At 30.9% G+C, this 22,690-nt stretch overlaps 1 protein-coding gene across 7 annotated transcripts in view; it reads right to left on the bottom strand.

Moving 5' to 3' along the window:
* LOC127704712 (SLIT-ROBO Rho GTPase-activating protein 3-like) overlaps nt 1-22,690 on the bottom strand; it is a 77,642-nt gene that overhangs the window by 11,015 nt on the left and 43,937 nt on the right. For all 7 annotated transcript variants that reach the window (XM_052208906.1, XM_052208923.1, XM_052208884.1 and 4 more), the window contains exons 2-17: nt 19,343-19,526; nt 18,553-18,718; nt 16,148-16,210; nt 13,312-13,470; nt 12,574-12,702; nt 11,691-11,912; nt 11,191-11,292; nt 10,088-10,255; nt 9,313-9,416; nt 8,957-9,065; nt 6,896-6,956; nt 6,633-6,710; nt 5,027-5,158; nt 2,679-2,781; nt 1,703-1,915; nt 943-1,010 (exon numbers count right to left, since the gene is read on the bottom strand). In XM_052208906.1, the coding sequence (XP_052064866.1) occupies nt 943-1,010; nt 1,703-1,915; nt 2,679-2,781; nt 5,027-5,158; nt 6,633-6,710; nt 6,896-6,956; nt 8,957-9,065; nt 9,313-9,416; nt 10,088-10,255; nt 11,191-11,292; nt 11,691-11,912; nt 12,574-12,702; nt 13,312-13,470; nt 16,148-16,210; nt 18,553-18,718; nt 19,343-19,526 (2,061 nt within the window). The remainder of the gene's footprint in view (nt 1-942; nt 1,011-1,702; nt 1,916-2,678; nt 2,782-5,026; nt 5,159-6,632; nt 6,711-6,895; nt 6,957-8,956; nt 9,066-9,312; nt 9,417-10,087; nt 10,256-11,190; nt 11,293-11,690; nt 11,913-12,573; nt 12,703-13,311; nt 13,471-16,147; nt 16,211-18,552; nt 18,719-19,342; nt 19,527-22,690) is intronic.

The following is a 22,690-nucleotide window of genomic DNA, read 5'->3' as shown; positions in this document are numbered from 1 at the left end:
CAGGAATTTAAATACTTCAAAGGTCAGTTCTTTACCTGACCTTCATAGATAATGTTTTACTAGTGTTACTAAAATGTATCAATTCTCATAACCCGTAAAAACAATGGAAAGTACTAAAAGTCGATTTTTATTTTCCTACACTTTTTTTGTTATATGTAAGCAATTGGATATATCAGAAATTGCAAGAATTGCTAGGTTTTTTTTTAAACAAGGAAACTGAGTCAATATGAAGTTAGATAGACCTTCACCCATTCTGTCATCTTGTAAAAGATCATTTAAGAAATTTCTTAAGTATATTGAAATATTCATAACATCTTATTGTCTGTCCTGTTGTATGAAATGACAAAATTAAGAATATTTCCAAAGACACTTTCATTTTACAATTAATTAGAACCAAGTCGACAAAATGGTATTGAATTGAAAAGATTTTTCTTTCTCCCTAACATCTTTCTGTTGTTTGTAAACATATAGATTCCACCACTGCATCAAGTGTGTTACGATATTTCTCCACTTGAGACAGTTAAATTTTTAAATTTAGAACATGAGGATTGCCGAGCTTTTTAAATATTTAAAATTAACTGTTGAGAGTGAAGAAATATTGTAAGACACAAGATATAGTGGTGGAATCTGTTTCTCTTATAATTATGTAGACAATAGCCAAACAAAGTTCAATCTTTCTTTTCAAAGATTTGCAGAAAGTTGTGTACTTTATATGTGTTGTCATCAGACATGGTCGCCTTTTTTCATGACGTCACAATAGGAAATTCAGAAAAAAATCAAGAAAATTTTATGTCATAATTGAATTTCGACCAATCATTTGCAGAGAATAGCATGTAAATTAGAGAAAAGAATGTTTAATGTCAGAAATTTTCTGTAACTGTCGTGTATGTATATTGAATATATAATGTCAAAAGTCAAAGAAGGTTTTGAGAGATGACTTACCATCATCTTCATCCTCCTCATCACTGTGTACTGATGACTGTTCTCCTTCTGTATCATCAGCTACATCCCTACAAATAATAACATGTGTTATAATTATCATCAGCTACATCCCTACAAATAATAACATGTGTTATAATTATCATCAGCTACATCCCTACAAATAATAACATGTGTTATAATACTCCATTGTCATTGATTGGAGAGCGAGACCAAAAATTGAGAATGAATAAAAAAATCATTTCTTTGCATCCCATTATTATTTTGTATATTACACAGGTGGCAGAATAGCCCCTCTCCCTACAAAAGATAAATTCTTTATTAACAAGCATGAAGGAAAAAAGTGTGGAAAACTGATTTGCCGGACTGATGGATGGACAGACAGATGGACAGACGGACGGAGTGCAAACCTAAAGTCCCCTTCCACTTCGTCGGTAGGGGACTAAAAAGACACTCACAGCTATGTGTCTTATTGCAGTATAAACAAAACATCTTGAGTAAGTGGTATCGAAATGTTAACAGTTTAAATAAGTTTCTATAAATATGCAATGCATATTTTTTTTTTACAATTAGGTATTCTTTAATTTTTTTTCCATTTTTCCCAATCCTTTATTTTTTTGCCCATCATTCTCTATTCTTTATTTCTATTGCCCATTTTTCTTCATTCTTCATTTTCTTTGCCTATTATTATCTATTTTTTGCCAATTATTCTCTATTCTGTAAACCCCATTCAGACCCCTCATATAAAGAACCTGTCTTTTACCTGTCTTCCAAAATACATTTCTCATACATCATTCCTCCATCGTCACCAGAGAACAGCTCTTCCTGCTGAACTATCATAGTCTTTACAACTTCATGGACATTACTTTGAAATGACACCTGGTCCCTATCTGGTGGGATGGGTAACAGAGTTGGTCCAAAACATATAGCCAAGTTATAGGCATCCATCATATTTTCATCTGAGTATTCTGATAAACTGTAAGAAATAACAAAAGTTTTAATAAGAGGATAACATATTGCTTTAAGATTTTAGTATGTGTTCTGCAATCCATTAATTCTATCTTAATAATATTCTACATAGAAACTTTTACTTTTTCACAACTTTTGAATAGATAGCCAATGCTGTATCATTTTCAGTAATAAACATACTAGGTAACATATTTGACTTTAATTATTTGATCTGAAATTCTTTTTAAAATATTCATTTCATTAATCTGATTCAACTTATTATTGTATTGTCATTATTTTGATACTGAGATTTATTGTAACTCAAAATGAGATTATCGAAAATCATAAAACAACACATAAGTTACCATGCTTGTATTCAAGAAAATTACTCAAAGTTCAATATAGATTTTTGAAACTGAAAGCGTTAATATTTTCTCAAATTCATTTTTTGGCAATAAAATAGTTAAACTAGTTTATTTAAAATCTCTGAATAATGAGTGAACATTGGAGAAAAATAAGTCATCAACTTCATTTCATTTCAAAACTTAATTGAATTTTCGTATTGCATTTAAGGAATGACTGTAATATTTTTTCTGTCTATGAAGAAATAACATCAAAAATGTGGTGCACACTGAATAACCAAGCTTTTCAAATAATATTTTCAGCTGTAATGTAATAAAACAAACATAATTTTCAAAAGTAAATATTGTGTAATAATACCTCCCTCCCCTGGACTTCATTTCCACAGAAAATATTCTACTAATTGTAGTTACATGAATAGTTGTACTTACTGATTGAGGAATGCAAACAAATATCTCATGACAATAATAATACATCTAGGTAGAGTAGCCAGTAATTCCTTTATCTTTTCTATCCTTTGTTGTTCTCCTAAGTCTGTAAATAATTTATGAACATCAGTATTAAGTAATAGTAGCTATAGGCTTTTATGTCACAAATACTAAGTAAGTCAGTATTAGCAAAATTTTTGTTTCACTAAATAATGGTAGTAAAGAAAGGTTACTTCTTCCAATAAGTTTTTCTACAGTCACCAATCCTATCTGCACATTGAAAGTGGTCACAGGGGTGGGTTTCCTTGTAGGATTATGTATACCGTAGAAAGGCTTGTATAGTTCGCACTGGTACATAGTCCGCATCCCCTTCTCCCCACGAAATTTTAGGTAAAAAATCTTTTTGTAACTGTTAGAAAAGGTCTTATGAAACTCCGGTAATTTCAAATCCTGTCGTTTGCGGTATTTTCTTGGAACAACCTGTTTTCCATCATCAAACAGAAGCTGAAACTGCTTGTAAATGATTCTAGAACGCTTCATGATTGTTAAAATAAGTTTAATTCACTTAAAAAACAATTTAGAAACTTGTGTATGTTTAAACAGGAAGTTTAAAAAGCACATGTAATAGAAGAAATTAACCGGTGAGAGTCGAAATCCGTACATAACAGATATCACTATAATACGACTTTGAAAGTAAAACAGTTCCATCCTTTTGTAAAACAGTCTTTAATATATCTATCACATTAGTGTTTGAAGGGTCTTAAGCTAATACAAATCATATTAGTCAGTATGAAACACCAAAACGGAACGAACAATAACAGATTACGTTTTGTAGTTTACAAATTCTAAGCTGGTTTACGGTTGTCTTTTTCACTATGTTTGTATCGTTTCAATCAAGCAGATACCAGTTTATTTCAACCAATGCATTGAAAAGAAACGAGAAATTTGTAATGAAAGGTTTAGTTTTTATATTTATCAGTATTAATTTGATATTGAATAGAAATAACTTATTAATATGGATGAGTTAAAATTATTAGTTTGAAAAATGATAAGAGCCCCCTCTACAATATAAATAACAAAGATGGCGGAACGTAAACAAACCACCTCGCCCGCGAAATTGAAATTTTTCTCTTATTTCTTGCTTATTGTACTCTATAGTCCGCACCCCGTCTGAAAGGTCCAATTTTGGAGAATAAAACCGCGGACTACACAAGCCTTTCTACGGTATCAGTTAGTTTTTGACCCACTCTATAGAAGTAGAAATTAACAGGGAATTCTTTGCAATGTTCTTTATGCTCTCCTGATTATGAAAAGCTGGTTAATATATAGTCCTAGTTTATTTTTTCATCCTGGGGATAGTTTAAGGTGGTATTTAAAGCAATTGATAAAATTAAACTTGAAAAAAATATTGCCAAACTGCCAGAAGTAATGTTCAATTTTTGCAAGGGACCTCTGAAAATGAATTATAGAATTTCTTGTAAAGATAGCCATTATATTTGTGTTGAAACTTGATCAACAATTATCTTACTTCATCTCCACAGGGAATTAAATAACTGATGAAATTGAGTACTTGCAGATTAGTTTTTGATAAAAAGATAGAGTTGTCTCCCATTGGCAACCTCCTGCTGTTATCAGACCACACAAACACCACATTTTTTTATTGTGTCAATGAGATCTTTTAAAATGTTGGAAAACAAAGATGACTGAATGCTTGCTGATCTTTGAAATCCTTCTTTCTGTCTTTTGTTAAAAGCAAATGTTAAAATTTTGATAACATAAATGAATTTTGAGGATTGTGGATATTTCCAAACAGCTATTTTAAATTGGTTTTGGTGGTCTCTTTGTTGTTACACAACACTTAATTATTTTTCATTAAAAAATTCAAAGAGAGAACTACTGTATTTCATAACATGAAGAAAGTTAAGATTACAGAGATATTTTAATCAAACCAGTATTATTTTTTTATTAAACAATCCACATCTAGAAAAGCATGGCTGTTAAACTGGAGAAAATGGTTGTCTCAAACTTGCAGTGAGGTAAGAGCTTAAACTCCATATTGAAGGCTGTACTGTGAGAGGAAGATAAGCAATAAAAGCTCTGTTCCTTTACTTTTAGTTTTAACAAGTGCATGTAGGGATTTTGATTCATAAATTAATACACCATATCCCCTTTTTCAACATAGGTAAAATCCATAAAACATTAGCTTTATACTTTTTTTCTCTGTATTAATTGTTCGTGCAATATATAAGATATTAGTGTAAAATGAAATGTATGTTAACCACACAAAAACCCAGATTTTAGAAAAAGCATACCTAGAGTTTTATATCAAAGTAATGAACATATTAACTTACGACTACAACATATGAGTTCCTCAAAGAGACGTAAAGGAAATAAAGGTTCTCGTAATTCTCTGAAGTATAACTTTAGAACACCAGCCACAGAGTTAATATCACTCGGGTCTACATCTACCAAGGGATCATCTCCTACAATCCAAAAGTAGAAATATATATACACAATTTTATTGTATAAAAAGATGTATGTACAAGATATTTTTTACTACGGAAATTTTAAAGAGCACAAAGAGTTACCAAGGATTTTAACTAGCAGAACAATAAATAAAATAATGGAATTCAAATGGTCTATATTAGATCTAAACAATGGTATTTATATATTTCATAAACTGTTTACACAGAGATATGTCTCTCCTTTTTGTTATTTTGATAGTAAAATGCAAGTGTAGAAATTAAAATAGCAATACTTTAACATGTAAGTTATGAAAAATCTTCTATGGAAATGAGATGTGCCAATGCTTATATAACTGCATGCCAAATATCATTGACCTACCACTAGTGGTTCCCCTGAAACTGACCTAATCACAAACTAATACATGTAAAATAAGCAAAGTTTCAAAGTCAATAGACCATGACTGAGGGTGTGGGGCCAAATAATCTCCATGGAAATGAGATGTGCAAATATTTATACAACTGCATACTAAATATCTTTGACCTACCACTAGTGGTTCCCCATAAACTGACCTTATCACAAACTTATACATGTAAACTAAGTAAAAGTTTCAAAGTCAATAGACCATGACTGAGGGGGTGTGGCCAAATAATCTCCATGGAAATGAGATATGTCAATGCTTATACAACTGCATACTAAAGATCATTGACCTACCACTAGTGGTTCCCCTGAAACTGACCTAATCACAAACTAATACATGTAAAATAAGCAAAGTTTCAAAGTCAATAGACCATCACTGAGGGGGTGGGGCCAAATAATCGACATGGAAATGAGATTAGCCAATGCTAATACAACTACATACCAAATATCATTGAACTACCACTAATGGTTCACTATAAACTAGACCTAATCACAAACTAATACATTGTTGCCCTCCTCCACCGATGCAGGAAACAGCACACCTATGTCTCGCTTTTTGACTCTGTCAAGGCAAGACAAAAATCAATGTATTTTAAAGGTGTATTTGTTTTGTAGTTTTTCGCCATGTCCTTGTCAGTTTGTTTTTAACTTGTGAGTTTAAATATCTCTTTGCTATCTTCTGTCTCTCTTTTGTATCATTGCATCATTATTCTTGTTAAAATTGTCCACTTCAAACTTTCTTGACAACTTTTAGTAAAACAAATCATCAAATTATTATTGTTTGTCAAGTTCATAGATCATTCTTTGTTCTGAACATTTGATTTATACCTGGTGTAGGCTAAATGAAAACATATACAGAGATTGTAAGGGTTGTAATATAACTTATAGTATTGTTTGAAAGGGAAACTGACCTTCCAAATTTATTTAATGACTACGGTAAACTATGTTAGAGTTGTCAAGATATCTACTGATGTTGATTATTGTAATGTACAGTGGTGTCAAATGCCAACAACCAAACAAACAAATTAAACTGCTACATGTACAGACAATATTAAAATGATCAAAATTTCTTACCTTTTTCAAATTCAGCTTTAAATTCATTAATTTCTACTTGAGCACCAGATATACGGAAAATGCCTTGATGATGCATCCCTGCAAAATAAAAAAGTGCCTTCAAAAAGTAATATATGCAGGCATATGAATCAAATTCTGTGCATTTTGAAAAGAAAAAAAAGTATCTGTAGTTACTAACATATGTTCTTCTTAAATCATGATGATTATCAATCAATGAATTTTGTGTCATTTTAGTAAAATTATTTTTAAATAACATAACCTACCATAAAGATTAATTGCCCGAACACAACTTCTAATGACAAGAGGAATATCCATGCTGGTAGCCTGCAAGACAAGGAAAAAAAACATTAACAAGATCATCCAAATGTTTATAGACATTCGTACAATATTGCTATGATAAGTGTCCATTTAAACTAGACAAGGCAAAGTTGCACCTGGCATAACTGCAATTATTCTATTTCATGCTATGAATGTAAAATTTTAAAATATATGTTCAGTTGTTAGGGTAAGTTTTCACACAGTATTATGCCAGGAAACTCCACTTTGACATAAATTTACATATTAATCTTTATGACATATTTAACTACTTTCAATTTATTGAAAATATTATTGAATTTGATTTCAAAACAATAAAGAATGCATTTTCTTAAAATGGTAGGCAACAATGTTCTTCAACGTCATGAAAGCTCATTGGTGTTTGCTTAAAAAAATCAACAAATTGCCTGTTCCAAGTCAGGAGCCTGTAATTCAGCAGTTGTTGTTGTTGCTGTATATCATATTTGTTTTTCGTTTATCATTTAGTACATAAATCAGGCAGTTAGTTTTCTCGTTTGAATTGTTTTACATTTGTCATTTCAGGGCCTTTTATAGCTGACTATGCAGCCCTCAATTTAGTCTACTGAAATGGTCGCCAGGGCGACTTTAAAAGCTGATTGGCAACCAAAAATTCATAACTGGTCACCATTTAGGCTATTAGAATATTGAAAATCTGGCGACCGTAAATTTTCGGAAAGTTTGCCCTGATCAGAGTCGGGTTTTAAAAAATCGTCTGAGCGCTTGACAGTAACACAAATTTTTACTGTATTTCAAGCTTTTAGATTTAAGCTTGATCTTGTCAGTGCTTTATTGCATCAGGTACTTGTAGTTCATTTGTAAGCAATTTGTTGTCGTTGACTTACTGACAGGATTTATATATATCTATCTTCGTATTTCCGCACTCAGTCACAACTTGGACTATTATGTGCCGTTAAAAAGAAAACCATTGGCATTTATAGATTGTGTTAATTGAAAGCACATGGTCGAGACTTGTTCTTGATTTCGTCAGTAAACGGATGGAAACAAGGTCGGCGACAATTTTGTAACTTGTTCTCATAGATTCAATAAAATACTGCCTACAATTTAGCAAACGATTTCAGATGTTCACTTGACCGATCAGGCAATCACCAGTGCTTCTGCACAAATCCGATGAGATTTTTAGTAGACTTGGGCTTTGGGCTACAGCTTAACGTTGCAGACTGTTTTAAAACATGTACATGAATGTCAATGAATATAATATCAAATAAATCATGTGGTTTTTAACAGTTGATTTATACAAACTATTTTCTACACTCGTCAGCATAAAAACACAACAAGAATTTAATACTTTTATTTCACAAGGGTTGTTTAGCTATTAAAAAAAATGTAGGCGACCTGAAATTATTTCCTGGCCACTGAAATTTTGAGTTGGCCACTAAATTTTCATGTCTGGTGGCCAATTGGCAACCTCATTTCAGAAGCTTCTTGAGGGCTGCTATGCGGTATTGGTTTTGCTCATTGTTGAAGACCGTACGGTGACCTATAGTTGTTAACTTCTCTGTCATTTGGTCTCTTGTGGAAAGTTGTCTCATTGGCAATTATACCACTTCTTATTTTTATCAATATTGAAACTTATGTGGATGCTTATTTTGGTGGAAACAGCCTCGGTTGTCTGATAGCATTTATATTTATATCAATTGATTGATTGATTGGTGTTTTACATCATTTCAGCACGGTTGTGCTATTTCGTGGCAGTCAGTTTTTTACTGGTGGAGGATGTATGCATGTTTTATTTACCACCAGATGTTAGACAGGCATTAGCACTCCCAGGAATCCTGGCTTTTTCTTAAGGAGTAGGTCAAGCAGGTAACAGTCATCATTAAAGTCTTATGGATCAAATGAACAATGGTTTCTTATAGTGCTTGTTAGGTCGTCATAATCTGGTCATGATCTTCTCTTTCAACCATAACAGAGCTGGGGCCAAAACCCAATGTAAATAACACTTATGGTTGTAAATTATGTAATTTTACCTCTATATATTCTTCAAGACTACCACCAAACAGTTTTGGCTGTCCTACCATCTGTGATCGACCAATTCTTCTCTTTTTTGGCTTAGGTGGAAGTGAAGGTGGTCGACTACTGCAATATAGAATGTTATATGTTTCTATGTATTTGATCTTTTATGAAGATAAAGCATAGTTGTCATGCAGGATCAAACAGATTTTTATGGTAAAATTTGGAAGTTAATTATGTAAGTAACTATTTTTTGTATATATATTAAAATGTAGAGCAATTTACAATATCAACAAATAGTTTAAGTGTCAACAAAATCTTAAGTGTTTTAAATTGAACTTAAAAAGAATCTTATATAATATATGTTTCTTACCCAGAGTTGGTAGATAAGTTATCACCGAGAGCTTTCTGTATTGCACTATACTTGGCCTGTAATCTAGCAATTTGATTGCAACTTAATGTATACCTATGAAATTTCTGAAAAAGAAAAAATCATTAAATAAAAAATCATGCATTTTTTATGGTCTCATAAACACAAAACTTTTTTCAAAAAGTTTATATGAGTAATGCTGCATATCTTACAGTTACTGTGCATTCATTATTATTCAAGGGATACCACTTTCTTTGATTTCATTCGTACGGTTAAACCACACATTTCTTAATGCTTCATGAAGTACAAATTTTCAATAGGCTTATATGTAAAATTTGACAAAACCATGAAATATAAAATGTTCATAAAATACTTTTTTTCTTTGTTCTTGAAAATTGAAAACTTTTGAAAATGAATGAATCAACAGTGAGTCAATATTCAGATAGAAATATTTCTCCCCTCTATTTAAATTCTAGTTATTACTTTTTTAATGTGTTAATAACCAGCATTAGGGTCATCTAAAACATGGTTAAGTAGATCATGGGTTAATATGGTAGTAAAATTTATTGCATACAGTCAGTTAAAAATATCAATGAAGTTTCATATTGGACGAACCATTTTTTTAATCTACATTTTGATTCAAATAACAATCTATCAAAACGACTCATGTAATTTTCTAACAAAACTAATAAAAAATTAATAAATATATAAAAATTTTCAGCAATTACTATTCCAGATATACATTTTATTTCAACAGAACATTAAAAGCTATACTTACTTCTAAATAAAACCCCTCTAATTCTATTCTATCCCCCCTTCTTTTGGCAGCTTCATGTGGAGACTTTGGAGGATGGTTTTCCTCTAAGAAGAAAGTTGAGACATCATAGTCTTTAATGTTGATTTTGTCATTCAATGACTTCTCAGTCTCTTCTAAAGTTTTCCAAACCTACAAACAATAAACGATTCAATAAAAATTCTAATGGCAGTGGGTTTTTTTTTTTTTGTGCATAGTGTAGCACCTGTGCATTAATTAAGGCCCCTATTCTTTAAATCTAAATTTCCTTTTACTATTTTTAAGCCCCCATCCTTCAATAGTCATGACCTCCAACCAGGGCATTATAGCAGCATTGTATGATTGTGATATATATTTTGTACCATGATAATACATGATAAGAAATTATAATAGAACGCATTTCAAATGTTATAATTTTAGCAAACAGTGCTATTTAAAATCAGATGGTGCTATTTGAAATTACTGCTTTTTCTGTCAGTTTAAAAATATCTATGGAATACATTTAAAGTAAAATGAAAAGCAACTAAAACAAAACGTAGCTTTACCTATATGAAAAAGAGTAAGGTGTTAAAATATGCATTTAAACATTTCACCTATATGAAGACAATATTGATGTGAAAAGAGTAAGGTGTTAAAATATGCATGAAGATCAACCATTTGATGGTTCATTTGTCTACTTTATTCACTTCAGACATTCAAAACCTGACAAAATTTCAAATTAACAATTCTTTACACTTGACCCTCTATTTTTTTTATTTACCAGCATGTTGTCTCACAAACTACATTCATGAATCTTATTTTTTTAATAATAATTTTTTTCTTTTTTACTCCCTCAGGCAAAGTTGATCTTAGATGGATTTGACTATTATTTTTAAGTCCTATTTTGTCATATAGCTCTTCATCTGTTTTGGTTCTTATACATCCTTGGCTTTCAAATATTTATCTTTGAGGGTTCCTGATAATGAAAAATAGAGAAGCGCTTTGGACGCATGAAATTTATTAAGTGTTGTTTTTATTTTTATTTATATTTCTTTTTATCTTATACAATCAATATTTCTCTATGAGAAACATCAGTGACAAAAACTAACCTCATCATTTTCAAGACGTAAATCTCGTAACCTATCACCAATTGCATGGTATCGTTGTAATATATCATCCTGAACTGATTTCTGAGCACTAACTTGTTGAACCTGCAATTACACAGATAATATAAAAATAAAAAATATTACAAACATCAGTTATTGGATCAAATATGGCCATTGGATCAAATACAGCCATTGGCTTCATGGCTATAATAATACATGTATTGATGTGTCTGCCATCTTATAGTTTTGGGACAAAAGTCTCCTGTATGCTAGCACATGGTAATTTGATTAGTGTTTCCTAATGTTAATCCATAAATGGTCTTTCTTTTTCTATGTACTAAAATTTTCCATGATACTTAATAGAGTGGTGACATAATTTGAAAACAATTTAGTCCCATAACATATAGAATGTATATATTATACTATATTTCTTTTTTACTTATCACATCTCCATAATAAATTCCAATGATCTAAACAAAACTTGCTTCACTAATAATACTCACCTCATCACCACGATATGGTTGAAATTCAAACTTTTTAGGAAGCATGAAAGCCGAGTTGTAAAGTTCTATAAATCTTTGTTTATCAGACTGTGCATCCAAGTCTCCAACACATTTATTGACCACCTCACAAGCATTGTTATGTCCCTTGGATAAGTTTTTATGACAAGACTGATACACCAACATTGAACACCGAACAGAATTATGGTATCCAAAGTCCATACACTGAAAAAGAAGTTTAAACTGAATGAGATCTCTTTGTATTTCTGTTCATCAAAAGAGAAATTATAAGACATCTTTTCTAAATCAAATTGGTTGAATATATTGCTTGTCCACATGCATGAGTTTATGTTTAATTGGAAATATGCTATAATTTGTTTAAAATATGTATTAACATAAAAAATGATTTTCAAATTCTATCAATAAGATTATGAATTATTTTCTAGACTTGTGAAATTGAACAGATACAATAACAAACGATTTCGTAAAAATATAATCTTTCAATTAAATGTAAATAGCTGGTTATCTATATATTTAGTGAAAACATTTTGACTCAACATTGAATATGAATCAGTAGCTCATGTTGAAAATTACTTCAAAGAATTGATCAAAGAATTGATCAAAGCATTATCATCATCCTTATCTCAGGGAAATCTATTTATAGCAAGGGAATAACCTGATTCACCTCACTCCTATCTGTCATCATATACCTAAATGTTATCACAACATTACAACATCTGTTGAGCATAGATAAATTAGTTTAAGACTAAAATCTTAAAGGAAACATAAAACTCCCCTATCACAGTAGATGTTTACATCTAAAACAGTAAGCATATTAATTAACATTGGCAAATTTACAAAATTTAACAGACATGATGAAACTTACATCCATAAGGTCAGAGCAATCATCAGCAAAATATCTGTTGATGGAAGCATTAGCACTTTCAATACCTAACAAATAGTCGTTCCTAGCCTTTAAAGCTTTTTTCTTATTATCCATATATTTGGTTTCTCTCTGAAAAGAAATGAATATGTACAAAACTTGTTAATTTATTAATAAAATCATTTTTGATCCAGTACAATAACACAATGCATGAACACGCCAACATAGTTTATCATTAGTGCTTGAAATTATTTTTTTCAATTATAGCATATATTAAGAGATTGACTTATGGTTTAGGCACTTGTCTCTAACCGTGGACCATGTGTTCATTCGTAGCTTTCTTTTCTGTCTTATTGATCAATACCTCTTACTTGCTTTAATATATTCAAAACAATCCATATCATCTTTATCTGTCAGGTTTTTTTTGTCTCACAAGAATAACCTAGTGCTTAACATGAAATAAATACTCCAAAAAATTACGACAAAAAGATGTACTCTAAGGAAAACATTTTCCCTGTTAGTCCCAGAAAAAAATTGTGGTTGTCACTACATAATATAAGGAATGATCGTAAATTCATTAGGATTCCAAGGCAGAAAAGCTTATCTCCTGGCTAAATTTGCAGAATTCCTTTTGCTTTATTTAACGTTAATACTTTAAACGGTATTAGAATTATGAAAATGAAAAAAAAAACACAATCTTAATAAACATCATACAATCTACTTTTCCCAGGATTAACATACCTTTTCTGTCTGTCTGTTAAATGACTTAAGTTTCCTATTACTGGTAACATTTTTGCCAGCTAATTGTTGTTCTAGCTTTGCCTTCTGTGTTTCTACAGCTTTCAACTTGGCTTCTGCTGACTTACTGTCTGATTGGTATGCATGATATGTCTTCATAGCCTAAAAAAAACCTCTACATTTAATATAATGTCACATTTAAATATTTACCCATTATTGTCTATATATATCTAGAGATTTATGGCCTCAGAACATATACAAGATGGTACAGCAATAAGACTTCAAGCTCCTGATGTTTAGAAACAGAGCCACAGGTGAATAGCAGGGGTAGATTTCACTCTCTTACAGAGTTTTGCTTTGTTTTGTTTTTTTTAATTACAGCTTTACTACAATAGAGTGTGTACCTATGCAAGGAATTTAGGTTTGATTTCTCTTAATCTCATCAATGTACCCTTTGTTCACCACCAAATTTAGGAGCTTCAGTTCTATTTGTAAGCCTGTCTAATTATTGAATTGGTAACAACATAATGTAGAACCAGTTATTTTACATACCAGTAAGAAACAATTCATGGTTCAGATAACAAATAAGTAAACTTTTATTAATTGTACTTACTACACACTCAAAGAAGTCAGCTGTAAAAACATACTTTGCATCAGTAAAGGAGTAGGTCCAGTAAGACCCCTTTTTGGCCTCAAAATATAGCAGTTTTACAAAATTGTTAAAATGTAAACTTTTAGTTATTTGATGGAAAGTATAATGCTTCTGCTACATAAATATGGGCTGTTTTTGACAATTCAATGCACATATATTGGGTACTAGAATCATCAAGTCATGCTAAATTACTGAAATCTTCACAAATTTAGCATTTTAGTTAAATTTTAGACGGTTTCCATCTTAAATGAAAGTGGCCGCATTTGTGTTCATTCTTAATATTGAAATGTAAGTTGTATTTGATGATAATACATAACATATATAAAGGTTAAGGATGAACACGGATGCGGCCACTTTCATTTTTGACAAAAACCATCTGAAAAGAGACATTTTTCGTCATATTTGATAGATTTTTCATATCTAAGCTTAAATCGGAGCATTTTTAATGACTAAATCAGTTAATTTTTTTCACATAAACTAATTGAATCAACTGAAATAGACAGTTAAGTGTTTAAAAAGTGTCCAAAATCTTTCGTCAGATGAACCTGAAATTTGAGGCCAAAATCGGCCCTTACCGGACCTACTCCTTTATGTGATGTTCAAAGTACCTTTATAGTGGCAAATTAAAACATTTTTAAAGAAAATATAGACTGTTTTGTATATACGAATCTAACATTAATGCTTTTATGCAGATTTCCCAATATTCATTCACTCTTACATTACCCATCAACTAATACTATAACTATGTTCTAAGATAGTCAAAGTACTCTTCTAATTGAGATATCTTGATTAAGACTGGTAACAGATTTGTTTGCTTTTCATTACTTTGCCAAAATAAAAATACCACTAATTATAAGATGACCTTGGAGCAAATCATAGAATAATATTTTGTATTCAATGTATTACAAATTTATAAGTATACTATTTCTAAATCAAAATACTGGAGTACATATTTTTGCTTTCATTAGTGTATAAACCTGTCAAATATAGTTAGACTGTTAGCATGGTTAGTCATGGGAATGAAACATCAGTATTCTTCTTCATTTCTGTTCTCCTCAACCTGAACTTGTCTATTATGATTCATAAATGAGCTTGGCCTTGTCAGTTTCTGATAATTCATTTGTACAGTATTTGTATAATTTAGCACTGACTACAAAATTTTCAATAATTCTGCTGAATTTAGAATGTATTAATACTTTGGGTTTTTAAGAGCTTTCTTGCACCTTTTAGAAAGCTCTTAATAACCTCATTGTTATTAGCAGGCTGCTCATTGTTGATATCAGCATTTTGACCTCTAGATATTTATTTTTTTTATCTTTTAGCTGTTTGGTACAACATACATTAAAATGATAGGCTTGAATGAATCAGATGTGATCAACTTCTTAGAAATCTCTCAATAGACCTGAGGTAGATATCAAGATGTGACGGAAACTTGGAAATTTTAACAAATCAGAGAAGTCTTGATTGTATTTCCACACCAAACTATACTTAGATTATTAATGTACAGGTCAATGTTAAGACATTTATTTCTTTTTATCACCAGGAAGTAATTCAGAACTAATAGATATGTACTTTCTAAGAAGGGCAAGCTGTATAATGTGTCAGTATATTACAGAATTATTTCCTTAAACAAAGATAAGACCATTTTTATTGATATGATTTGGCTATCAGTTCCAACTTCCCATTTTTATGTCGGGTCCTCTATAATAATATATGTTTATATACTTCAATATTTATTTATTTGAAACCAAAACAATGCAAATAAAATCAAAATTGAACTAGTTCTTCAAAGAAACAAGGAAATAATCTTCACTTGAATTAAGATTTATGATATTTCAATAAGAAACAGTCCTAAGATTCTTATTTTAGAAATTATGTCATAATGATCAATTTATTTGTCCTCTCCAGTCATACATTTATTTATTTGCTCACTGGAACTCCACCCTTACTTTATTCTAATTAACAGTCACTGAACTGTCATTCATAGATTTAATAAATAAAGGTGCTTAGTAAAGATAAATAAATGCTGATTCACTAAAACTTCCTTATATCAAATGAATCATGTGTGTCTCCCATCTCATTAACTGCTTCTCCAATAAATCAATAGCAATAGACAGAAGTGTCATGTCAATGTTCTCACCTGCTTATAAACAGGTCAAAGGTCAATCTAAACAGGTATCTACTTACACTTTGCAACTCTGTTAATGCCTTCATTATTTCTTCATGGCTCTCATCACCAACATTTTTACACTAAAATTAGACAAAGATATACTGTTACACAGCAAGTTACCCACGAACAGATCACTAAAAACATGTAAACATTTGGTAACACATGGTGATTTAAGTGACCTTGCATCATTAATTATAACTGCTTCACAGCTTCTGTTGCAGATGTATATTACATATAATAAAACATGCATGAGAAAGGATCCTCCTTGTCAATTTTTTAAAGATACTTCCTTCTGAACAAAACCCACCCAAAACTTCAGTTGTTGAAAGAAAAACATATAGCTTGAAATATATCTATGAAGCTGTTAATTTTGTTTATTCTTGATCTTTTGTTTTATTTAAGTGATATTCAATATCAGAGGGTTACAAAAATTATATTTCATTACAAAATAGGCTTAACTATAAAAAGTATTACTGTGTAGTCTTAAATCATGAAAGCAACCTAAAAACTGTTGTACATATACATGTATTTCCACTTGGAAATGCTATTAACTATCCCACACATTATTTTTGTTAGGTTTGGGTGTAGTTACAGAACATGAGAGAAGAGTTATCCATGAGGAAACATTAGGTTCAGTAATCAAGTGTTATGTGACCACAAAGGTTATAGTCACCTGTGTATTATGTATGTTTATCAATTACATTTAATATAATTTACATTGTATGAAATATTTTTGTTATGGATGCAATTTCCCACAGAGAAATTATTTGTAAACTCTTCCTTAAATATTTGTATGACAATTACTGGGTACGTATGTGTAAATTAAAACTTGCACGGTCATTTGGTGAAACAGCTATATCTCACAATCCCTCTTCCTTATGAAAACTTAGGCAGGTGTTATAAACATTCATTATGGTCTATATCTCAGGTAGAAATGATATCAATCATTATTGTCTAGTCCACAACCCACTTAAGAATGAATTTAAATAAATATGGATTAAATATCTTTTATATTTCTGGGTCATTAAGATAGTATACATTCCCTCTTATGAAATTACATATAGGCCTGGTGAACTTAAAGACATTGTTTCAGAAAATATACCAAGAAGAAACCCAATGAAGTATTATTTAGTAATAAAATACTAAGATGTTTAACTAAACTCATTCATACATTTTTTTTAATTCTACCCTTTTGATCTTTTTTTGTACATATTTAACATACTCAAGTTATTGCAGTTTTGTCATGGATGACTGACTACAGTTGCAGTAGTCCTTTTGTCTTTACTCTTAAAAACTGCTTTTGGTTAATATAAAATGTTAATGGAGAGCTGAACATATGTAATGATGGAAGATCAATTTCTATTTAATATAATAACATGACACATCAAAATTAGAGTTTTATGATCTTCAAAATTCAATAAATGACATCCTATTTTAACATGTTTTCTGTCATTATACTTCAAACTAAATTACTTATCGACAAAATATTTCATAATTGCTTGAAATTTAGCTATTTTCATAAAAACAAGAGGGAAATGACATCATAAATTTACACATTTTGTAAAATATACTAACAAGAGGTAAATAACAAGGAAATTGCTTATAGGAAAGGGTAATTATGTATATCATGATGAAATCTGACGGATCTTCTTATATTTGTTGTTTATATTTTGCAGCTTACAAAGTCATTGTCTGAAGAGGTGATCAGTTTTTCATTATCAAACTTTAACCTTCTACCAGATTACATTATATTATCGTTCTCTACCAAAAAAATCTACTAGTTTTTTTTGAAAAGCATAGATTTGTTTTAAAAGTTATTAGCACAAGTGTAGTTGTATAGTCTGTGATACTATGTTTCTGCAGTTGCTAAAGTCACAAAGAAGACCAGGATAAAAAATGTACAACTAAAGAATTAGTATAATCTAAACTTGATTAGATTCAAATAAGGCAAATAAGACAAACAGCTGTGCTCCCCTCGAGTGCAGGAGGTCTTAGGTTCAAACCATGGCCAAGGTCTGGTCCATCAAAGACTTTAAAATTTTTATTTGCTGCTTCTCCGCTAAGCACACAGCATTAAAGGAGTAAAAGCAAAGACTGGTAGGCTCAGAGTCAGAATAATGCTTCCAGGCTCAGTGTGTTGGTCTAGTACATAGCAGGGATACATGTAATATTCATATTGAATTACCATGTTCTTATCCTGAATATGCATTTAATATGCAACTGGACCTTAAACAGCCATCATTATAACCTACTTATGTCTGTTGTATTATATGATCAAATTCAGCTACATCTGTTTTAAATGTAGCCTGAAAATTCTGAATGTTCCCAAAATGAAACCTTCAATATAAGGGACTATTATGCATGTTTATTGTAACATTAGGTCACTAGTTACAAATCCAAATTCATTTTACTAATGCCTTACTCTATTAAATATTCTCCTGGAATTGTCGATTATGTCACCAAGCCTATGAGCTAACTGGTTATTACACACATCTCCAAAGGAACCATGATCTCTGCTTTCTTTCTTTGTAATATCTAACAACTGCTGCCAGCATGTAAATGTAGAGAAGAGAGACCAATGTTCACGTCTGAAAAGAACAAACTCTGTATCAAATGGTGTCGGTATAATGATGACATAAAAGAAAGTACTATACAATTTTTAATGGTCCATATCAGATGTAACCTATCTTTCCACTATCAATTTATGTTGGACTTTTAATGATCATAAAATTTTTAAAGGCTTAAGTAAGATTTTTAAATAAGATAAAAAAAATAATTCTGAAAGTTATGACAGTGACTGTCTCCATTTTTGTCTGTGAAAATAGCCATTCTCTACTGAATATCAGCCTGTTACAGAATTTTAAAAAAAAATTTACATGAATACAAAGGATAGTAATTTTTATATTTTTTTTTTTATTTGTAGTTCTTTCCTCCTTCTTTTATATACGACATATAGCAATACCTACTGACAGAAATAATCAAATTTTGAAAATGTGAAAATTATGATATCAGCAAGAGTCCCATGTATGACCTCTTGTGTTTACTACACTTATGTTGTACATGTATGACCTCTTGTGTTTACTACACTTATGTTGTACATGTATGACCTCTTGTGTTTACTACACTTATGTTGTACATGTATGACCTCTTGTGTTTACTACACTTATGTTGTATATGTATTAGTTAGGTTATATGCTTGCAAGCTCTCTTACTTTTGTTTTTCTTGTCGGTGCCGTAACTTTGTACTTTTCACTAATTTTTCTAAATTTCTTGAATATTCCAGTTCTACTTCTGCTTTCCGTCGGAAAAATTCCTGAATTTCCTGTACCATGGCCACCTGAATTTCTAGACGGTTTTCGAGACATCTTAATTGTTCGTTGAGTTGATTGCGTATATCTGACGAAGAAAAAAGTAAATAGTTATTAATTTGGCAATTTTGCTGGTTTTGTAAAAATGAAAAATTGTTAAGTTTCTTCAAAGATTATGTTTATACAATGTACTGCTTACTTTGTCTGTAAAGTAAAGATAAAAGTTAATGTGTCAAAGGTGACCAACACATCTGAAGCTGTAAATATTGTAACTTTTATACTAGTTATTAAAGGAAATAATTACAACGCCTCACTGCTTCAACCTTTACTGTTACAGTAAAATATAACTATAAAGATCAAGTACAAAGGGAACTAGATGGATTCAATAAAATTTCATGCTATGCAATCTTTACTCAGCCATTATAATTATTGATATACACAAAGTAGGTGTTCAGTTTTATATTAACAACACCCCTCTGACTGACTTTACATCAAAGATCATTAAGTTTATTTAAATAAAACTAACCAAGTTCAACTGCAATATGTTTTCATAAAGAATCAAAACTTTCTGAAGATAAATATCCAATATATATCAAGGATTTCATCCTTAAAGGAGGTACACATAACATCATCGTTACATAAACATGTATAGTTCAGAATACTTTTTAACATAACTTTAACATAAAGTTTAAGTACTTCTACCATAACAGCCAGACAGTGTAACATTTTTTTAAGAAAGGAAAAAAAGAATGGTGTGGGGTAGTACCTTGTTATCTTATTATGAATTGATATTTGTGAGGAAGAATATCAGCTATGAATATGAAGTATTCCCTGAAGGTCTATACTGAAAGGATCCATTTCTTTAGTTTAGAGTCAATCAATTTACCTAAAGCTTATTGCACTCAAGGATAAACTGACTGACATACTAAATTCTTTATAAAAATCAATTTCATAACTTCTACAGTTACTCTCCGACTGCACTTAGTAACATCATTATAATCATAATGTAATATTATTAGCAAAGAATTTATGAAGAAGTCCTGTTTTGTTTCATTTACATATTTACTGAAGTATGTGGCTTGGTAACTACTTATTAAGGGTCATAGGCAGTCTATTCACCAATTTATTTCCTCCTTAAAATGAGTTAAATCATGTGTTTTGGTGTTAATGTTAGAAGTGTGTTAAGGCTCTGAGCCACAACAACCAACCAACAACTCTTAAGAGTCAGATGTGTGAACTGTTGTGGGGAATAAAGATATGTCAAGGCTCTTAGCACAACAACCAAACCAAAATGTCTTTGAGACTGTGGTGGGAACAAAGAAATGTCAAGGCTCTTAGCACAACAACCAAACCAACAACTTTGAGTCTGATATGTGGACTGTTGTGGGGAACAAAAATATGTCAAGGCTCTTTGCACAACAACCAAACCAACAACTCTTTGAGTCTGATATGTGGACTGTTGTGGGGAACAAAAATATGTCAAGGCTCTTTGCACATAAACCAAACCAACAACTCTTTGAGTCTGATACATGGACTGTTGTGGGGAACAAAAATATGTCAAGGCTCTTAGCACAACAACCAAACCAACAACTCTTTGAGTCTGATATTTGGACTGTTGTGGGGAACAAAAATATGTCAAGGCTCTTTGCACAACAACCAAACCAACAACTCTTTGAGTTAGATGTGTGGACTGTTGTGGGGAACAAAAATATGTCAAGGCTCTTTGCACAACAACCAAACCAACAACTCTTTGAGTTAAAATTGTGGAATTTTGTGGGGAACAATGATATGATCTTCTGAATGTTTCTGTTTCCCAAGGAATGTAAAATTCTTTCTATATACCTAGTCCACCCACACAGAGTACCTATAAACTAATTTATTGTTCAACTTTTTTCATATATCCTAATATGCATATAATTTCTGACACTGAAAATTATGTTGTACACTTAATTCAGAATAAGTTTCTTTATTATTACTGGAGTGGGTATGTGACATGTGCTGTATCATGTTAAATACATTGTTTTCTGCGTGTTCAATTCTTTAAGTAAACCTTATTCCATACATTCATTCTTTTCAAATGACATTGTATATTTCCAAACAGTTACACACTCAACAATTAGTATGAAACATTGATTGAAATCCAGAGGCATATTGTAAGAATTTGGCTAATTGGATGCATTGTAACTTGTGGTTTTCCTCTTTGTTTTCATAATAAAGACCTTTACGTCAGACAACAGTACTTGTTTATTTCCTATTATTTTTAGGTACCCAAAAACAATGTTAATTTTTTTATATATTGCATTTAAATTCTAGGTATCAATGCAATCTGTTTTGGGCTTATATAATTATTTTCTTTAAATTTTGAAATGCCAAAAATTTCTATAATGAATATCTAATGAAATGTAATTCTCATACAACTCATGTAATTCTCATACAACTCTGGACATGTGTTAAGGTATATTTGTCCTGTGATGTTTTCTCTACTTTCCATAATATTTACTTCAATTGTTAGATATGTAAGACATGTTTACTGTAGAGGCAAATGAACCAGTTACTTTTATGTGACCTTCATAATCTAATGAATTCATAATAAATGAGTCAAAGTTTTACTGTAGTGACTTTACATATTTGTTATTATAAAGAGAAAAATGACAGCTTTCTAATTACACAGTTTTACTTCTTCTAGCAACTATATGCTTAATATGGCTGTCAAATGTTTGGCCAGCTATCTTTCCAATTAGTAAGAGGATGTTCAATATTTTCTGGTGAATACAGGAACAATCAAAAGACACCATCTTGTCAAAATCAATCACAACTCACTAAATGAACTTTCTATCAACCATTGTCCCCTGAATGAGATTAACTGCGATAATGAACAACTAAATCCTTAATAAGTTTTTCCATTATGTTGCCCCTTTTCCAGATGTGACCAAAGAGAATTAACCTTTCACAGAAGCATGTCAAAAGCAGTGGTTCAATCAATAATTGCTGATGTTTATTACTAAGGCTTTTATATAAATAACACATAGCTGAGAGGGTGAGAGCAGATTGCTACCCTGAAAAACATTGTCAAGAAGGCAAGGGGGTAACAATCTATTCTATGTTGCTCTCAGCTATGTGTTGTTTAATTTATACTGAATGTTCTGTTACCATTGCATTTTAAATTGTAAATTAAAAGTAATAAACTATGACGTCATGCATATAACATATACCATCTATATTTATTATATATATATATGATCAAGTGTCTTT

This window comes from Mytilus californianus, unplaced genomic scaffold (assembly GCF_021869535.1).
Source record: "Mytilus californianus isolate M0D057914Y unplaced genomic scaffold, xbMytCali1.0.p SCAF_1, whole genome shotgun sequence".
Classification (NCBI taxonomy): domain Eukaryota; kingdom Metazoa; phylum Mollusca; class Bivalvia; order Mytilida; family Mytilidae; genus Mytilus; species Mytilus californianus.
The sequence above is the reverse complement of the archived record's forward strand: the minus strand, read 5'-3'. Positions and strand labels throughout refer to the sequence as shown.